We start from the raw sequence: 19,399 nt of genomic DNA, 5'->3' as shown, positions 1-19,399 counted from the left end.
TCTTCAAAATTCTCCCTTCCCCTTATAGCTAGTGTCATTTAATAGAAAAAAAAATTCGGAAGAGTTGATCTCTAATCAATGTCATTATAATTAACCTAAGATAATTAATATTTAATACAAGCTAGCAATGCATGTGTTAAAACTAGAAAGTGGTTTTTTTTATATATTTTTAAAATTTAGTCATTTTCATGTGATAAATGTATTATACCTTATATAGGCTATACCCTCTAATATTTCTCCTATACTTATTTGATTGTTTTTGTAAATAATATTTTGATTATGTGTGTTTTTCAGACATGTCTAAAACGATTGGAGATAGTAGCATGAATGATGCAAAAAAGTTTACTGCTTTAGTTGTAGACGATACTGCTATCGTTAGAAAGATTGAACAAATGTTGCTTAACAGTAAAGGGTTTAAAACCAAGGTCGTGGAAAATGGTCAAGAGGCTGTGAACACTTTCATTGAAGGCAATTCTTTTGATGTTATTATCATGGATATGGAAATGCCAATAATGGATGGAATTCAGGTAATCTTTTTTATAATATCTTAATGGCTTTCTTAGTGTTACATATGTTGATGTTAACAACATATCTTTTAATGAAGGCTATTAATAAGTCACTTATGATTAATATAACATTTTAGCATAATTAGGACTTAGATAAATACTAATTAGCTGATAGTATGAATAAGATAATTAAATTTGAATCATTATATACAAGATAAATTATATTAGTAATTATCCCTAATATTAATTATCATTTTATAAAAAAAAAAACCCTTTATATTCAAGATCTTTTTTTTATATATAATCGCATTCTGGTTCATTCCTCATTTTTTAAATTAAAAAAATTAATGTTTGTACCATCTATACTTGATATTTAAAAACTCTAATCAAGAAAGACACATGTCCCCATCCTAATACACTTCTCTATCTTCTTCTCCCTCTAACCCAAGTGCTACAGTACATGTCTTCTTACATTATTAGTTTTTTTTATTACACTATTCTTCTTTAATTCTTTCATTAAACTTAAACTTCATTTTCCATGTACACTTCATCTTCATGTCCCCTCTTCAATTCAACATTTTCCTTTTCACTTTTTCATTTTAGCCCCTCCACCTTCTTTATTTAATCCTCATTTTCAATCAAAGTTCCAAAAATTAAATTTCTTTAATCATGTTTCCGATTACACATTATAACTATAATGACTTATTGAAATTTCCTCATTCGTCGTTTAATGCAATTTTTTTTATGAATAATCCGTGCATTGCACGGGCCAGAAGGCTAGTTTCAATTAAAGTAATGAACTATAATTTTAAAGGGTATTATTATCACCCTTGCATTATTACTTAATTATGAATACTAAATTTTATAATATTTATATTAATTTTTAAACTAATTCTTTTACGTGAAGGCAACTAAAGAGTTGCGAGCTATGGGTGTTAAGTGCTTGATATTTGGCGTGACGAGTTCTGAATCAAAGTCGGACATTCAAGCATTTGTAGAAGCTGGTATAGATGAATACTTTCCAAAACCACTGGATTTTGTGAAGATTGATAACATACTCAAGCGCCTCGAAAAGTGATACTAAAAGAAATTTGCATTGGCACTACAAAATGAAATAAGTAAACTATGTTTAGTAATTTAATATTTAAATAATATTGTACTCCTGGTTTCGATATGTTGTTTCCCTTTTTTTTTTAGTTTTCAATCAACACAGTTATGATTAAACAATACAAAATTTCATATATTGAAGAGTACATACACATTATTAAACCTATATGCCCCTATTAGTATATCCTTAAAATGTTTGTTTACCAATATATCCTTACAAATATTGATGTTTGTTCACCTAGTGTGAAGAAAATTATATATTTAAAATGTTTGTTTATCTATATGTCCCTATTAATTTGATGTTAATTGCATTTAAACCTTTTCTTGTTTAGTATATAAACAATTATTTTAATAATAATAAAAACAATAAAAAAAAACATGACATATTTAATTAAGCTAATAAGCATAACGATAATGTAATAGTGGTAGTGGTAGTATAATAATAGTAATAGTAATAGTAATAATAATGATAATGATAATAATAATAATAATAATAATAATGATAATAATAATAATAATAATAATGCACACGTCATAGCTACCCTGCCTCCATTTTATCAATCACAAGACAATCAAACAACTAAGATTGTAAATCATGGGATATTTCATTGCCCATGGAAAACAGTAGCAACCAACACAAGCTCTACGAAGTACATAAGTGAGTATACTTCGTATTATTAATTTATCATATGCTCGCGTATAGTCATCGTATGTATAATGTATAAAAAGCATGCAATTTTACATACTATACTACTGGTATATATAACCACAAAGTCTAAAACATCACGATTCTCTCTCTAAACTCTCTGCCTTCTCTCTAAACCCTTTGTCTTCTCTCTAAACCCTCTACATTCTGTGACTCCCAACCCCATAAAACCCTTGGAACTCGCCGGTGTTCCGGCCTCCTCTCATCCTCTTCTTCTTTCCCCTTCTCTGCTTTTAGGCGTCTTCATCCTCACAAATTAAAATCTGAGCCGATGCCATTGCCTCTTCACTTAAAAATCAATTAATCTTAGTTTAGAAGGTGTATACTGTTTTGTGAGTTTTTCCCTGACTAAGAGGTTCGAGAGGCCCTGTATTACCCACCTTAGAGTGAAAGGTTCACGTTCAAAGGATTTCGCCGGCGAAACAAGAGGTCTAAGGACTAGTCCTAACACCGTCGTCAAAGGTCTTCGGGTAATTTTGACCGTGACGGAAACGGTAAAGTTAGAGTTAGGGTTTCATGGGTCCTTGCGCTGGAAGGCGGAGTGGTTCGTGACGAAAACGGTGAAGTTAGGGTTAGGGTTATGAGGTTCTTTGCTATTATGGTTTAGGATTTTGGGTTCGAAAGGTACTGTCTAATATGGTCTTCTTACCTAAGTAGGTTGTTTCTTGGTATTATTCAGAGTTTGCTTTACTTTTTAAATTTATGTATGGTTTATTTTAGCATTTCTTGGTTGTCCAGTATCTCTGGTTGAAGTGGCTATAGTTTATTTTATGTGTGCGGAGAGAGTTTGGATCCATCATTATGGGATTTGGGTTTGTTGTAGTGTTGAGAGAGTTAATCGTTGTTTGGGGGACGAACAAGACGTTGACCGTGGCTAGATTGAAGAGTGTTATGTTGGAATGATTATTGTTGTCATTCCGTTCCATATTTTATAGTGATCATTGTGATTATTACTCTTGAAATTTTCTATCCGAAGCAGGTGTGCAAACATTGTTTGAGCCTCGACGTTGTCAAAGCCTTCTTGCTAGCAAGAACAACTTATGAATAAAAGGTCACATGTCCATGTGACCTGTTTGAAGGCCTTACTTGGTGATAAATTGATCCCACTAGGTAAGGTTAAACTAGCCATGATCGAACAGTTTCGGTACTCTCTGCTCTCTTTGTATTTTGAAGTAGGTACCCACTCTTTGGCCTATAAGGAGGTCCTAATTTGCAACTTATTCAGCCAACCCTAGTTACGTAATATTGTTTTTATTGTCGAAAGTAGTAAAGGCTTAAATGTTAAAAGCCATGTAGTGGTAAGTTTTAGTTTTTATTTCAAATTTTGTAAACTCTGATTTAATTAATATAATTTGCTATTGTAAAAAAAAAAGTACTAGTATATATCACTTGTCAACTTTGACCTTAAGGGTACAATAATATTCAAGGAATGAATACATAAGCGGGGTCTTGTTAGATTTGTAATAATGTGTATTTTATTAATATAAACCATTCATAATTTTTTAATTACGAAATTAAAGATATCGATAAAAAACTGCACTTAAAACGACGATCTGATTTGAACTTATTTTCTCTAATATGATCTAAACTTATTTTTCAGAAATAAGTAAAAATGAGTTAGAATTAAACAAGGCCTAAGGGCTTGTTCTCATCAGCTTAATTTCAAATCAATTCCTAATTTCCTTCTTTTATAAACAATTCATTTCAGTTCATATCAACTTCAAAACTAAAAAAAAAATTGAGGTTTATGAAAAATTGACACACTGTTAAAAAAAAAAAAAAAAAAATTGACACATGTAGGTGATTTAGCAACTCACCTCTACTATAATCTGTCTCCATGCGTAGAAGGACAAAGTCAAGGGACTCTAATCATCACCCTCTATCTTCCATACAACAACGAATCTCAGCCGTCGATTAACTTCACCTCTCTATATAAAACCAAGAGAGAGAAAATTCTCTCACTTTCTCTTCCTTTCTTTCGTTCCGAATTAAATCTAGGGTTTTCGTGCTCCGCTTTTTTGTTCGTCAGGTACGCTTCACTTATCCTACTCAAGTATGTTTATGATGATTTCCTCTTTTTCTGCAATCGATTATTTCATCATATTTGATTTGTGATGTATAATTTTATGCGATTAATTGAATTTTGTTTTGATTGATGCGTATTTTGATGTATCTTGTTTAATCGATTTGTGTTCTTGGATTTATTTTTCCTGAATTTTTGTGTTTGGTGGATGCGAATCAGTAGGCTAGGTTTTTGATTTGCTTTGTGTTTATGTGAGATTTATTGATTTAGGCGATTTTAATTTAGATTTGATTTTCTTTTTGTTTAATTTAATTATATGTTAGTGGATTATTGTTAATTTTCCTAATATTGGAATTGAATGATTTTGAGATGATATTTGAGTCGAATAACGAACAGCTATTCGCATTGATTTGATGTAAGAATCACGCTTTTATCCTTTTTGATTATTTGTTTGATCAAATGATGTTGTTTATTCAGAAAGTCGGAATTTGGGGAATTTGGGTAAGGTTGGGGGTATAGTTGAATTTATGACAGGAGTAAATTGGTAGTATAATTGAATTTATTTTTTATATGAATATATTTATGTAGGAAAATGCCTCGATATGGTGATCGTGACCGAGGTGACCGTGACCGAGGTGACCGTGATCGTCATGGCAGTGGGACACGCCTGTATGTTGGCCGCTTGTCTTCGCGGACCAGGAGTCATGATTTGGAAGATCTTTTCAGCAGATACGGAAGGTAATGTAATTCAGGTTACTAATATATAATTGTGACATTTTGTATCTAATTTACTGTTAGAGGCTTTGTTTTTTACTTTAAAGATGGTTTTGTGCGTGCAATTCAAAGTACCATTGTAATTTAACATGGCTATAAAAGTTTAGTACTTGGATTATACATACTAAAGGAATAAAATGAAGTTTTCTTTCAGTGTTGGGTGCTGGTTTTTAGTCGGTGTGAATGGGGGAAATTCTCCTCCTTATGACTTGTGCTATGGCAAGTCGAGGGGCTCTTGGAAAGGTCTTTAATCTTTTTAATGTATGTACCTGATGAAAATATTTCTTCGAGAGTGTTGCAATCCTCCATGTGTCGTGTGGCTTAACTTGAATGTCTTGTTGAAGGTTTCTAGGCTTTTGCCTAGCCTTGGAGGTCTATGGTGGGATGGTTGCCCTTGATGGAATTGGTGGCTATTCTTGCAATGTATAGGGGACTTTGGCGATTCTTTCTATAATTTAATGCGTATTTTTATGGAATTGGCAACATTCTCAAAGTGGTGTTTAGTTCATCTGTGAGGGGCGAGGTATCAACCCTTCGGTAGTTTTGTCCTGATGGCCTTACTGTTTATGGCAACCATTTACGCAGAGTACGTGACGTGGATATGAAGCGCGATTATGCCTTTGTTGTATGTATTTCTTCCCTCTTCTCCACTTCTCTATTAATATCTGTTGTTCCCAGAAGCACACTATTTTGATTTGTGCTCTTTTGTTAATCATATATGAGATTTGGTGTTGTTTTTGTGACATTATGATAACAGGAGTTTAGTGATCCTCGAGATGCCGAAGATGCAAGATATAGCTTAAACGCACGAGATGTGGATGGTAGTCGAATTATTGTTGAGTTTGCAAAGGGGGTATGTGGCAATGGACATCCTTTGGCGTTGTAGTGTATTACCAATTATTATGTGTTATTATCAATTGCTCTTTTTTTCATCACTTGATAAATATAACAGACTAGTAGAGTTTCTGATAGCTTGTTTTAAATAAGCTAAGCAGCTGTAACTGGCCAATTATTGGATGCTTGTCTCATTGTAGATATTCATAGTGGATTGCATTTTTTGATTGTTCTGTGCTACAACGTGCCAATGTGCTGTGCCTATTCTAGCTACAATTCTACAAGTTATTGATTTGCTGAAATATTTTCTAATTTATCTTGTAGGGACCACGGGGTCCAGGTGGTTCGCGTGAGTCACGTGACTTTGGTAGCAGAGGACCAGCTCCCGGATCAGGAAGATGTTTTAATTGTGGAATTGAAGGCCACTGGGCTCGAGATTGCAAAGCAGGTGACTGGAAGAACAAATGTTACCGCTGTGGAGAGCGGGGCCATATAGAAAGGAATTGTCAAAACAGCCCCAAGAAACTAAGGTCTTTATTTTTACTTTGCCCCCTCGAATAATATATATTACTGTTATTTCTGTCTCTGTCTGAAACTGCCTACTATATTTTTTTTCCCCTACAATGCTACTTTAAACTTAACCATCAGTTTATCTTTACATGTTAAGTCTAATTGTGGTGAAGGTTAAGAGATGGAAAGCTTCTCACCCTAATCACATTTTGAGTGATCTGAAATACATCTATCAAGAACTTGTTTTTGAGATTTTTTTGCATTAAGCCCCATCCCTCACCTCTCCCTTAGCTCCACCATCACTTGCAGTAACAAAAAAGTAGAATTTGTAGACTTACAATGATAGTCACATCTAAACTTAGACAAGCTTCTTTTCTTGAAAGCAATAAACTTTGGGGTGGCTTACTTTGACTGTTACTGAGTAAATTATGTTTGATTTCTTCTAGCAGACGCGGTCGAAGCTACTCGCCTTCAGGGTCGCCACGCCGGCGTTCTCCATCTCCTCGACGAGACAGAAGCCGTAGCCGTAGTTTTAGTAGGAGCCGTAGCTACAGGTGTGTTATTCATTGAAGCAATTTTTATGCTATTGCAATTAACTTGTGTGGAAGATGATTTTCATCTGGTTGGAAATGCCGGTAAGGCCATCTTTGGATTGCTATATTGGTTGTCTTTTTGGTGTGATTACTTTGGTATTGTTTGCTTCCAGCTTTGTTCCATTTGATCTTATAGCTATAGTACTTCTAGCTTTGTTTTACTTTTGATCTTATAGCTGGGTTTTGATGCACAATGGAGAATGGGTAGCTTGGCGTTGGAAGTTTTTGGCACATTATGTAAATTTTTTTGGTATGTTTGTACACCTAGAAAGGGGTATAGCCGTACAGTAGAAAGGGGTAAAGGAATTTTTTTTTTTTTTTTTTTTAATGTTGTTTTTAATGTTATTAGAAACAATATGTGTTGGTTGGGGACACTTGGAGTGTTTTCCTTCAATACTTCTAGATAGGAGTAGCTGCTTATTATTACTTAAAAACATTGGCAAGTATTGTATTTCACTTGGGTTAGAACTAATATAGATAGCAATTCTACTGCTGCAAACATAGTTGCCACTATTTGTTATGGATCCTATTGGCAACTGTGTTTCTGGCTTGTAAACTGTCTGCTTACATTTTTTTTGTTGCTTGAATCTGTTTTTGCTTTGCTGGTTTGGTTTTGGTGGGGCTCTTAAATTGCATGCCATTAGGGTTGTGTTTGAATGCACTGGTTCAACTAAGTATTATATATTTTTTTCATCCTTGCAGTCAGTCTAGGTCTCCGCCAAGAAGAGAGAGAGATATCGAGCGTGCTGGCCGGTCAAGAAGCCCTCGTCCAAGCAAGAGCCCTATAAGAAGCAGGAGCCCTAAACGACAGAAAAGCTCTCCCTTGACATCAAGGGGCAGGAAACGCTCTCCAACACCCGATGAAAGGAGTCCTGAAGGGAGAGGTAGATCCTCTGATAGGGATGAGAGACGTGCCAATGGATCTGATTATGCTGGTAGCCCAAGGTCGAGGAGTAGAAGCCCTGTCAAAGAAGGTGAAAGAGAGAGCCCCAGAAATGGAGATGCTCGAAGTCGTAGCCCCTTTGAAGAAAATGGCCAAGATCACAGTGTGAGCCCTGCTGCTAGAAATGACAAGAATGGTAGGGAAGATGACAATGACGACTATGAAGCTTCTCCTAGGGGCAGTGAATGATCGGAGATACTAGTGTTTTTTTTTCATTTCTTTTAATACCTTGTGTTCACAACTAAAGCTGTTAACTGGAAGGATGTCGCATTTGCCTTGGAATTTTAAACTCTGTTGTTATTACATAGAATTTTCTGTTCACTCAATTGCTTATGCATCTTATGGTTTTTGTTGAGATTTTTTTTTGCTGAATAATGACCTGATTAACACCTTTTATATTGATGCTAAATGGCAGGCACATTTTTTGTGTTAAAAGGGTTTTAAGTTTGTAGTTGGTGTTTGCTGGCATAACGATAGCTTGTACTACCTGGCTATACAAATTTGCAGATTTCTGTAATAATCGTTTGAAAATTTGTTCAGAAATAAATCTGTTACTTTGTTTCAATTTATTTGCAATGATTAGACATTTTGTACTCATATTGTATGTCAAATCGTTGTAAATAATTCGAATCGGAGGGATATATTATTTTTGTTTGGTAACCATCTAATTTGATCATTAACAACCGAGGAGTATTGCATGTTTCTATTTATTATGGATCTACTTGAATGTATCAAAATTATTTTTCAATCTCAAGCGTTCTGAACTTTGTTTTGCCAAAATTCATATTGGTTTGGCAACTTTTGCCTCCTGGCGCAATTACTTTTTTCTTTCGGGAGTATTAGTGGTATAATTATTGTTGTACGTGATAATTTTTAATTTGTACATGACGGTTAAAGTTTTTTGAGTTTAACCAGTAGAATAAAAGGACTGGCTATTATGATGCAAAACAAACTCGAAACTTTGTAAGTGGTCTATTGCTACTAAATCTATGGCATAATTGGAATAATTGGTTAAGCGAAATCCTCCTGTTGAACCCAGTTAGTGAAATTGACTATATTTCTACTCAAGCTCCTGTAGGAACATACAACATAGTGTCTGTATTTTGCAAACTGGACTACCAACTTCGTTCATACGAAGTATATTATGGGCAGAGGATTAAAATATGCTCCTCCAAATTGAGTTGGACTCGCTAGATTCACTATGAAGCTTTAAAAAACCTGGTCTCACTATATAATTAGTGTGCGATCATTTCATAGGTTTCGCTACAAAAAACAAGACTTTTGGATATAACAAATGATCCTGTAACTTCAGGATAAGGGGTACTCTCCTAACTTTTGATTAGGGAAGTAATGAGTAGTTGCATTCGCTTTAAGAACTCTTGCACGGAGTATACAGTAAAAATAGAAGGTTTCATTATCTTTTAATCGAACATGTACTGTTGAAGTGGTCATAGCAAACCTGAACAGAGTAAAAGCTATCTCGAAAACCATCAACATCCTTCTGCTTTCATCACGACTCAACTGCTTGATCTCTCTTTTTTTTTTTCTTTTTTTTTTTTTTTTTTTTTTTTTTGACGGGTACTGCTTAATAATCTTTAAGGCAGCTGAAAGCTCGATTTTATAGCCACACAGCAATCTACTGCTGATAAAAACATTCACATACTGATAAACTAGAATAACAGCATCAGCAACGAAAATAACAAATTGTTCAAATTGCTCTTTTGCTATGTACATGTGGGTAGCTGCCAATCCTCCAACAGATCACAGCCAAAAGAAAAAAAAAATTTAAATAAATATAAATGAAAATTCTATTCTTCTTGAGTCTTGACAGTCTTTTTACATAGTTATTCAAGGTATGATTCTATGAGATAAATGCCTTAGCAAGATCAGAATAATTGCAGACTTCACCTGTCCTTGGGCAAGTAATTTTACCATTATTCCTACGAGCCATATCCTCGAGAGCCTGCCAAAGCACAATCAATAAGAATTAACTATAGTTACAGAAAGGGTAAAAGAAAATTTAAAGAATAAACCCATTTCACCAATGGACAGTACACAAACCTTAGTGCTGTAGACGTAGCCATTTGGTAAGACCATAGGCGGATTTTCAGTATCCATCAATTCTTTTGTTATGTAGCAGACAATTTTTGAGTGTTGCTGCTTCGAGAATGGAAGTGATACTGCCAATTTACGGAAACTTTCCTGAGACAATGGATCATCTTTCGGACAGTCATCTTCATAGCAAAATCTAAAAGAGGTCAAGGCACAACATATTTCACTGGACCTAAAATCAAGATGCAGTTCTCTGCAATTTAGCATGCAAGTGAAATCCATGTTCTAGTCTTGAAGATAGCTTCATAGACAGCATTTGGGCAAGTGTTCATAGCCTCAAACCAAAAGCAGCATGAACAATATATAGATGTGAAGCATGTGTCTAAATAGCAAAGGTGTAGTTATCACCGACATGCTTTGGATTTACAGCATTTTCTATTTAGCTTGCTGCACTTCACAATTCAAGGACACTCAAGAGGACTTGAAGGTTAAATTCAAAATATTGAATCACAGAGGTCTCAAACCTTCCAAACAGTAGCAGACACAATAAACTAAAGTCCTGGCAGAAGAGTTGATTTACTATTGTCCTGATTGTGCTGAAATATATTTCTCAAGCACCTAAAATCTATATAGACTATATTTATGTTAAAAGGTGACTAATACTACTAAGTAAAGGGAAACATAATGTAGGAGCAATTCTATAATGGTGATAAAAAGAAAAAGTGTACACTTGCACAAGCAGTCAAGCACAACACCAACAAAGCCTTGTCCCGGGAAAAAAAAAGGAAAAAAAAAAAAACCTTGTTATTACATCGTCTCTATGTTAGCACCTATTTGAATTTTAAATTTAATAAAAAAAAACCAACAAAAATGATACGGAGTTTTCAAAGCATATTTAAAAATTAAATTTAAATATATCAATCAATCAATCAATCAAAGCCTTAATCCCAAAAGTGGGGAAAAAATTAAATTTAAATAAAAACCAAAAAAAAGGATACGGAGTTTTCAAAGCAGATAAGCCGGCCTGCAAATAGATATTTAACAATGGTTCAAGAGTCATGCCATACAATCTGTAGAATTCCTGCTTGAAAAGGTCCACAAGGTGGTCCCATTGCTTGGGTTCAAAAAGGACCTGCCAAAAGGAAAAAGAGGCAAACATCAAGTATGAGTGAAGTAGAATTATTCTGTCCAGAACACCAGTCATTTTTTTCTTTCTTTTCAGGGAAAATCAACCAAGATAAAGTGGTCACAACGACATCCAAAGGCCGCCTTTGGATTCCAAAGAATTAGCTTTTTATGATAACCTGGTCGAGAGAGTCAGTACATTGTTATAAGAGATTGAATGGGGTATGCAAGCTTAATTATAGTAAGGCTTGGCTGTCAAGCTAAAGCTTGCCTCTATAGTGAGGGCAGTCTCCCTCTATAATGAGGCAATTTGACCACAAGACCTAAAACCCCACAAAAGACTGCAAGAAGTTTTCATGAAAGGAAAAGAAATAAATTTATTAAAAGAGACAAGTGAACTTCACCGGCTTATAAAATTCATAAACAAACATGCAAACAATCTGTCCACGTACACCCAATAACCCAATGCCTCAGGATCTACTTCACATATGCTCTTCGTAGTGGCAAGACAGTAAGGGAAATTCGTTTCAATTCTGTTAGCATTTTCGTCAAACTTGTCTTCGATGAGAAGATGGAATTGTTCACTAAATAAGAGGGACTTATCTACAGTACAATGGAGCAAGAGATTAAAATAAGAGTAGGTTGAAAGAGAGAATCATCCAGAAAAGTCTCTTTCTCTTTTCTCGTGTAAGAGTTTCCAGCCACTTTGAGGCTTGGAGTAGCATTGCCCATATTTATTATTTAATAGTGTCAATTAATATGACTAAATTATCATTGGTTCTTATTTTTTAAGCTGAAAATTAGAAAAAATTTCCAGTCTACTACACAATCTCCTTTACAATCAGATGGACCCATTTCTTTTTGTACCTTTGTCCCAGACTTATATGCATGTCCAAACAATACTCAAATAGCAATATAGATGGCAGGATATATAAACAAGAAATAACATTCAAGTTTTACAATGATAAAATTACAGAGTAGAAAAATATAACTCATCACAAGAAAAAAAATTTCCAATGGGAATGTTAGACTAGGGAAAGGGTTGGGAACTTCAAACAATGTTGCTGAACCACCTGTACTAAAACAATGAAGTATCTAAAACTGGATTAAGAAATAAGAATTGAAGCAAAACAACAGAAAACAAAGCTATGCTTGCAAGCATCTCATACAGATTTATTACAGCTCTGCACACACTACAACAGTGGTAGTTTTAATTATTGATGTGTGTGTGAGTATCTGAGGTCATCTAACATAAAAATTTGATTACTCCAAAACAACAAAGTGACGAGAGAAAATGAAGCAGTTGCACATACAGAGTAATATGATACTCATAATGATACCAAAATAGAGAAACAAGCAAAGAAGCTGATCAAGAAACTAACCTTGTAGGTAGCACACTCTGTACTGCTCTTAAAAGCAAGTGTCGCAAGAACTCTCTGCAACTCTTTCATATGAGTTGCTCCCCATGGAGCTAGATATTTTTGGGCATATCTAATTGCACGCATATTGTTATCAGCTCTAACCAATTCTATGAACTCTTGAAGTCTTAGTTGAAACTCAAATTTGCTCTGTAACCAAGAAAGAGGGTAGTGTTAACTTACCTTATCTTTTATCTATGTGTGCAGGAGAGTTATAGCATATCACTAAAGTGACACACATCATAAGCTAAAAACAAAAATTAAAACCCATTCAGAAATTATTTTAGTGAATACTAGATCATGAAATAATGCTCATTTTCTCAAAAACCATGAATGTGATAACTATGTATTGACAATTTATTTGATACTAACAACTAAATTTATTTTATTTTTTTAACCAAAGAACAAAAAAAAAAAAAAACAACAAAAAACCCTCCACTCAAAGGGTTTGGTCTTCAATTCTAATGCTTAAATTTTTCATAATTATTTGCTCCCTCTATATGCATATGAAATATATGATAATCTATTCTACAACAGCTAAATCTTAATGGATTTTCCCATTTTCCTTTATGTGCGTAAAAGGTTAACTAAAAAAACACTCAAAAACAGATTGAACTTCTGAATGCCTTCATTTCAAATTTCTATTCCCTATTAAGAGAGTCAAACTATGATCAACCGTATAATTTTTCAAAACTTAGAACACAAATGCAACACCTACGGCTGGATGAATATCCAAGGTAATGCTTCTAGAAACTTCTACTATTGTGTACACCAACTACATAGGGTTCTGACTTTTGACATGGTGTAAGTGATATTATTGTAAGATTGCACAAGTAAAATGCAATATAGAAGCAGTAATGGCCTAATGGGTTATTATTTGTACCTATTGCAATCATTGCCTTCCCAATATCAACACTTTTGACAATGAAATCTTGCATTTATCTAAAACTTGATGTGAACATCCCTTCCACTTGTCCCCCATCTCTTCCTGATCCCTCATATGATAATGCCTCCTCGGATTCGACTAATGGATTAAATTTTTTAGTAGGATATCCCAACAAAACAACACATTGAACTAAGTGACTCCTAATCTAGCAGACTAAATTATCTGACAGAGGATCAATAGCTGTAATAAGCTTCACCATGGACCCTAACTGATGCGATAGCATTCCTTGATCTATCTTTACATGCTTTCTCAAACTAATTTCATGGTTTTGCTAATTACATATCAGTGAGGTTTCATGTAACCAATGCCCTTACTTTCAGTAATATAGCCTTCCTACTTAAAGTAATTTGTGAAAGTAAGATTAATATTCTGTTAGTTTATTTGGGGTGTTTCCTAATATCACTAGGAGAAGGATTCACAAGTTTTGGTCTGACTTTCTTATGATGTATTAATTAGCTTAGCTTCCCAAACTCCCTAGGAGTTAAGTAATTTTTGCAGGTTCTTTCTTTGGTATATGGTTCTGCTGAATGAGTCTTGGGTGGAAAATTCTTAAACAAGCACCAGAATTTGGCAAAGAGGGGCAAAAAAATAGTTACTAGTTGGGGCCTTCAAACACAGCCAGCTGACTTAATCTATGCAGTACAACTGTACAAGCATACTTAACACTATCAGTCCATACTTCCTCATGTCCACCCCTCATCCTGCGTTAATTAAAAAAAAAAAAAGAAAAAGAAAAAAAGAAGCCCTGCTAACTGAGAGATGCTGAAAAACACATACTAATTCATGGAAAAATTCCATGGTAAAATTCCAAGTTCTGGAAGACATGGTACTTAGCTACTTACAGCTTAATTCTTAGTAATACATGAACAGAGAGTATCACGACTGTATTACTGAGGGCCTATATCAGCTTTTACTAAAACCTGATCTCAGGCAAGTTCAGCCTTTGGCCTTTAGCTAATAGCAACTTAACAGGTGAGTTATAATATACTATGAAGTAGCAAATTTAAGACAATAGTTATTCCTTAAATACTTATTCAAATTTGCAGGCATAAAATCATGACAAAGTCTGTATTTTGCACACACCTTTGACTTCTTAAGCCTAGACTTGTTATCAGCACACCAGGCTAATGCAGGAGCTACCTCTTTGTTTTGAAGAGCCTCAATCACCCGTCTAGCTTCATGAAATACATCAATATCAACAAGATCCTGACATAAAAAGATCATTTCAACTACATTAGTGAAAACTGCAGTAATTTTCTGCTGAACTCAATAGAGCACAAAAGTTTCAGGGGTGTCTTATCTGGCATGAAAAGATTATTTTTTTTATTATTTGTTTGGAGGGAAGGGGGGGGGGGTATTCTGCTCATACCAAAGTCTCACAACACCAGTTTCCTGAATATTCAATTTTTATGTGTACTACACGAAACACAAATGTTCATGATTTTTAATATCTGTCACTAACTTCTCAAATTATAATTAGCTCATTTACGCTTTGTTTGGATAGCAAACAAAGAAGGAAAGAAGGGGAGGGAAAATGGAGGAAGGGAAGGGAAAAGAAAGGGAGGGGGAGGTGAGCTCTATTTTCCCTCCAAATCTCTCCAATTTTGGAGAGATTAGGCTTATTATAGAGAGAGGGAAAATGGATCCCTCCCTCTCCTTCCCCTTCCTTCCCCCAATCTTTTACCCAAACAAGAGATTTTGTCCCCCTCCATTTCTCTTCTCTTCTTTTCCTTCCATTTCTTCCTATCCAAACAAAGTGTTAATGTTCTTGTAAGAAAATAAAAAATCCATTTCAAGCAATTACAACTCAACATATACGAACTTGTCCAGCTCCTTTAGCAGTCAAAGAGGATATGTTCTCAAACTATACATATGAATAAGAAAAATGGAAGAACCACACTTGTGAAAATAAGATAAATACCGTACAACAATAAATTCATGAAAAACATATTATAATAAACAAATAGATGTAAGAACAAAACCAGAGAAAAAAGGATAGTTATCACAAGTTGTCCTCCTTACAGCCAAAATTCAGATTAAATATATTAGCCCAATTCCGTTGAATATCCCCCACTAAGCAACTTGTAAATTTCCTCGCTACCTTAGCCCACAACAAAGCTGAAAAAGTTATACTATCACACAACGAACCAGCACTCAAGGCAGTTACACATTTCATTTTAGCCACAAACACCACAATTTCCAAAAAAGCATTTTGCCAAAACATGTTCTTCTCCTTCGCTCTTCCAAAGTCCACAAAACAGAACTGTAACTTGGAAATCTCCCTGCACAGCAAAAAACCTCCCCCAAATATTGCTAGCCATCTCACAATGAAGGGATATGTGTGAGTTCACCTGATCAATTGATCATCATTAACCAAAATATTTCTCTTTTTATAAGGGCTTTTTTGATGAATTCATTGCTGTCGTATTATAAGGGCTTATAAGCAAATTGATAAAATATAAAAAGTTGCAGCAATGAATTTCTAGAACAATTAAAACTAAAGAAAGCAAGATACCTGTATATTGCTAGTCTCAGCCAACTTTGCAGCACTCTCATAATACGACATACGAAGCATATAGTCCACAAGAATCCGCTTCAAGCGTGTGTTGCTCCATTCAGTTAAATTATCTGCATCTGCAGATTCCAAATGGTCTAATCGAGCTCGACATCGTTGTGCTTGCAAGTTCTCTACTCGGCTTCCTTCCTCTAGCTAATTTACCAAACATAATTAACAATACACCAAAAAATAACAACCAAAGCGGGAAAAAAAATGCAACATGAAATTTGCTATGAGCTATACTTCCAACATCTGATATAGGAAAACCACCAATCCTTCTAACATTTGAAAATCATTTTTTGGTTCCTTATTTCCTCTTTGTACACATTAATCAATAACCTATATTTTTTGACAAGAAAAGTTGATAAAGTATTGCTACTCTAATCTGAACAGTCACACAAACAACAATAAGGAGAAAGAGGGGCAAGGGGAGGGGAGAAGTAGACTGTTTGAAGTTCCACACCGAAAAACCAAAATTGATAGCATCTTCAGAAACAATAAGAGTTATGCATGACCCATGGTAAAGCAATATAAATTATGCAAAACCCATGGATACAGATATACAGCCAAACTAACAAAAAATATATATTACAAAGCAGGTATCACTAGAGCAAGGCTTTTCTCCTTTAAGAAGGGGCATTTAGTAGTACACAGACCATACATCCATACATACAGAACAAGAATATATCTTCATGATTACAACTCCATCCCTAAATAAAATTCTCATAGCACTACAAAAATTTCTTCCCATTTAAAAGTCTCATTTCTCCACTATCTTCTTTTATACTTCACATTCACCTTTAGTCAAACAAACCTCACTACTTCTTTTGTATTCACCTTAGAACAAAACCTCACTACCTTTTTATTTATTTATTATATTTACATGCACCTTCAATCAACCAAACCCTATTATTCACCTCTCCTTAATATGTGCGCATTGGGCAAATTGGACTTTGATTTAGGGATGGAGGGAGTAATGAGTTAAAAACAAGTTGAAAACAACCATGGATAGCACATGAAAAAGTGGTATTTGTTGACACGCAATATATCTTGCTATGGGAAATTCATTCTACTCAATATAGTTCTACCCTTTAGTTAAAAGCCATTAATACGAGAGCCAGGATACTGAAAATTTAACCAACCAAGCCCAATCACATGAGAGAAATCTGTGAGACATAAGGACACCCCTTCTAACAATGCAAAAGGATATGCAATTGATCTCCATAAGACACCAAATCCTAATATGATGTTCTATTTAAGTCTCGTTCAACTCAAAACAAGGCCTACAACAAGATAGCTCTTTACAATAACAAAAAACATTCCAATACATGAAGGAAAGGAGAAATTCACTGGCTTAGTTTTAATGATGGACTACAAAGGAATCTTAAAACTCTAGAACCATTAATCTTACAATTGTTGTCTATATTATTGTATTAATTACATTCCTGATGTATCATGTATGGGATCACTTAGCTGTAGATAAAATGAAGAGTAAAAATATGGGGAAAAAAAATTATAGTGCTAGAGGGAGATGCACGTGCATTTATGAACTTATGAAGTATCTAGGCTTTATCCCATTGCATTTATTCTTACGCAATAATTACAAGAATCATATGAATTCTTGAGGTTGAGATTATGAGTTTCTGTAGTAAACCAAATTCACAAGGAGGCTGTTTGGTCAAGGAGTTTCAACAAAGAAAACAAAAATAGTTCCTTTGTTTCCTTTTTCTGTATTTTATTCAAATATTTAGCATCCCCTTACCCACGTCTCCAATAAGTAATTGGTATGAGGTAAGAGATTAGCATGCTTAGGAAAAAAAAAGGCAATCAAGTTGAGGAGCTTGACCAACTGAATTCTACTTATGATAAAGTAGCATGAGGTAATGAAAATGAATCTATTTCCATAATTACCGTTAAAGACACAAACATAAGGCTATAAGCATCAAACTAATAAAGCTTCATATTAGAAAAAACTCAGTTCTACAATATTGATTCAACATGCAAGTGCTGCAAATAAAGAAAATTACTTTCTACAAGAGTACACCAATAAATAGCTAGGGAATTAGACATTTAGACCAAATTACAGTCTGCTTCGGTGAACCATGTAGCAAACAAAGGCAAAGACCTTGGTATGAAAATCAGCTTAGTATGATAAGCTGCAGCCAAAAAGTTTCACATGTGTCCCAAAATCCATTTTGGCAGCCAAGAAAGCAATTTTACAATCAACAGAATTTCATTACCAAAATAATTGAAAGGATTGATCAAAATTCACCAAACCTACACCACAAGAAGCCATTTCTAGAACCCAACATATGTTCTTTTTCTCTATAACTCCATCATACAACAAAAAAACTCCCATTTCCCAAATTCGATTGCTCATTGTACTTTACTTTAAATTACATACTTGTATGGCTATACTAGTGGAAGTGTGTGTCAAACACTTGCAATCAACACAATTTTCTCAATGTGTATGCCAATTAGCGTAGTTGGTAAAGCATTGAAGGTCTCAGGCACAGGAATTTTGTCGAATTTCGTCTACATCACTTCCCTTCTAGAATCTCACTAAAACAAAAGTACAAACCCCAAAATAAAACACTCCCAATTCACGAACACTAAGAATCATCAAAATTCTCCAACTGGGGTGGCCAATTAGCTAAATTAATCGAAACCCGTCTACATCACTGCCCTTCGAGACTCTTTCTAAACCCGAAAATCAATTACAAAACACAAACCCCAATAAATAATCAATCAACCATTATCAATTTTTATCACCTAAATTGTAAAAAAGAAAGTATAAGTAGTGCGAATTGTGATACCTTTCTCTTGAGGCCTTGAAGACGAGAAACAAGAGAAGAAAGATGAGAAACGGTGTCGTCACGAGACAAATCAGAAGATGAAGAATCAACGGCGGAAATGACGGCGGAGACTTCTTTCTCAACGGCACGATGATTAGCACGAATGGTCTTCTTGTAGTGTTCAAAGGGTACTCGAAGAAATTGATGTTCAAGTTTGAGTGAATCCGACAAGTGAGTTAACTTTGACGCCGGAGTTTCCGAGGTTGCCGGAGTTGATACGGCGGAAGAGAGGGTGGTGTCGGTGGACGATCCGATGGAGGTTGTTCCGGTGGTGTTGCCGTTGGGAAGTGGGTCGATCTCCATTGGAGAGGAGAGAGACTGAGATTGGAGATGGTGAGGAAGGTGATGATGGTGATGAATGAAGGTGGTGGTAATGGTGATTGATTGGATGAATATGAATATGGGAAATTAAACGATGTCGTTTTGTTTGGTGTAAATGGGAAGCTTTAA

The 19,399-nt window shown here is 34.7% G+C and overlaps 2 protein-coding genes and 1 pseudogene across 6 annotated transcripts; 2 read left to right on the top strand and 1 right to left on the bottom strand.

Moving 5' to 3' along the window:
* Positions 1-296: 296 nt before the first annotated feature.
* On the top strand, positions 297-1,584 carry LOC145594078 (two-component response regulator 24 pseudogene; annotated as a pseudogene).
* Positions 1,585-4,272: 2,688 nt separating this feature from the next.
* On the top strand, positions 4,273-8,351 carry LOC145596177 (uncharacterized). 5 transcript variants are annotated; one of them, XM_081652599.1, is made up of 7 exons: positions 4,273-4,348; positions 4,931-5,080; positions 5,702-5,741; positions 5,874-5,969; positions 6,275-6,480; positions 6,910-7,014; positions 7,756-8,351. In XM_081652599.1, exons 2-7 carry the CDS (start codon positions 4,935-4,937, stop codon positions 8,183-8,185), a joined length of 1,023 nt encoding a protein of 340 aa, XP_081508725.1. In that variant the 5' UTR covers positions 4,273-4,348; positions 4,931-4,934; the 3' UTR covers positions 8,186-8,351. The 5 variants fall into 5 exon arrangements, with proteins under 5 accessions (XP_081508725.1, XP_081508724.1, XP_081508726.1 ...); XM_081652598.1 differs by having other exon boundaries at positions 6,907-7,014; XM_081652601.1 differs by lacking the exon at positions 4,273-4,348 and adding an exon at positions 5,271-5,377 and having other exon boundaries at positions 4,955-5,080; positions 5,461-5,741; positions 6,907-7,014.
* A 1,282-nt stretch (positions 8,352-9,633) lies between these two features.
* Positions 9,634-19,399, bottom strand: LOC145596176 (protein MAEA homolog). The gene is made up of 7 exons (XM_081652596.1): positions 18,911-19,399; positions 16,053-16,247; positions 14,621-14,743; positions 12,556-12,741; positions 11,047-11,180; positions 10,058-10,244; positions 9,634-9,959 (listed from the first exon to the last, which is right to left on the bottom strand). The coding sequence occupies exons 1-7, from the start codon at positions 19,250-19,252 to the stop codon at positions 9,858-9,860; spliced, it is 1,269 nt and encodes a 422-aa protein (XP_081508722.1). The 5' UTR covers positions 19,253-19,399; the 3' UTR covers positions 9,634-9,857.

Source organism: Chenopodium album, chromosome 19 (assembly GCF_948465745.1).
Source record: "Chenopodium album chromosome 19, dcCheAlbu1.1, whole genome shotgun sequence".
NCBI lineage: Eukaryota > Viridiplantae > Streptophyta > Magnoliopsida > Caryophyllales > Amaranthaceae > Chenopodium > Chenopodium album.
This window is presented reverse-complemented; position numbering and strand designations above follow the sequence as displayed.

Excerpts from the sequence above, each read along its gene's own strand:
- LOC145596177 (XM_081652598.1), top strand. The coding sequence starts at position 4,935 with ATGCCTCGATATGGTGATCGTGACCGAGGTGACCGTGACCGAGGTGAC. Across the intron at positions 5,081-5,701 it reads CTTTTCAGCAGATACGGAAG|AGTACGTGACGTGGATATGA; the intron begins GTAATGTAATTC and ends CCATTTACGCAG. Across the intron at positions 7,015-7,755 it reads AGTAGGAGCCGTAGCTACAG|TCAGTCTAGGTCTCCGCCAA; the intron begins GTGTGTTATTCA and ends TCATCCTTGCAG.
- LOC145596176 (XM_081652596.1), bottom strand. The coding sequence starts at position 19,252 with ATGGAGATCGACCCACTTCCCAACGGCAACACCACCGGAACAACCTCC. Across the intron at positions 14,744-16,052 it reads CTGAGACTAGCAATATACAG|GATCTTGTTGATATTGATGT; the intron begins GTATCTTGCTTT and ends TTTTTATGTCAG. Across the intron at positions 12,742-14,620 it reads CTAGGCTTAAGAAGTCAAAG|AGCAAATTTGAGTTTCAACT; the intron begins GTGTGTGCAAAA and ends TCTTGGTTACAG.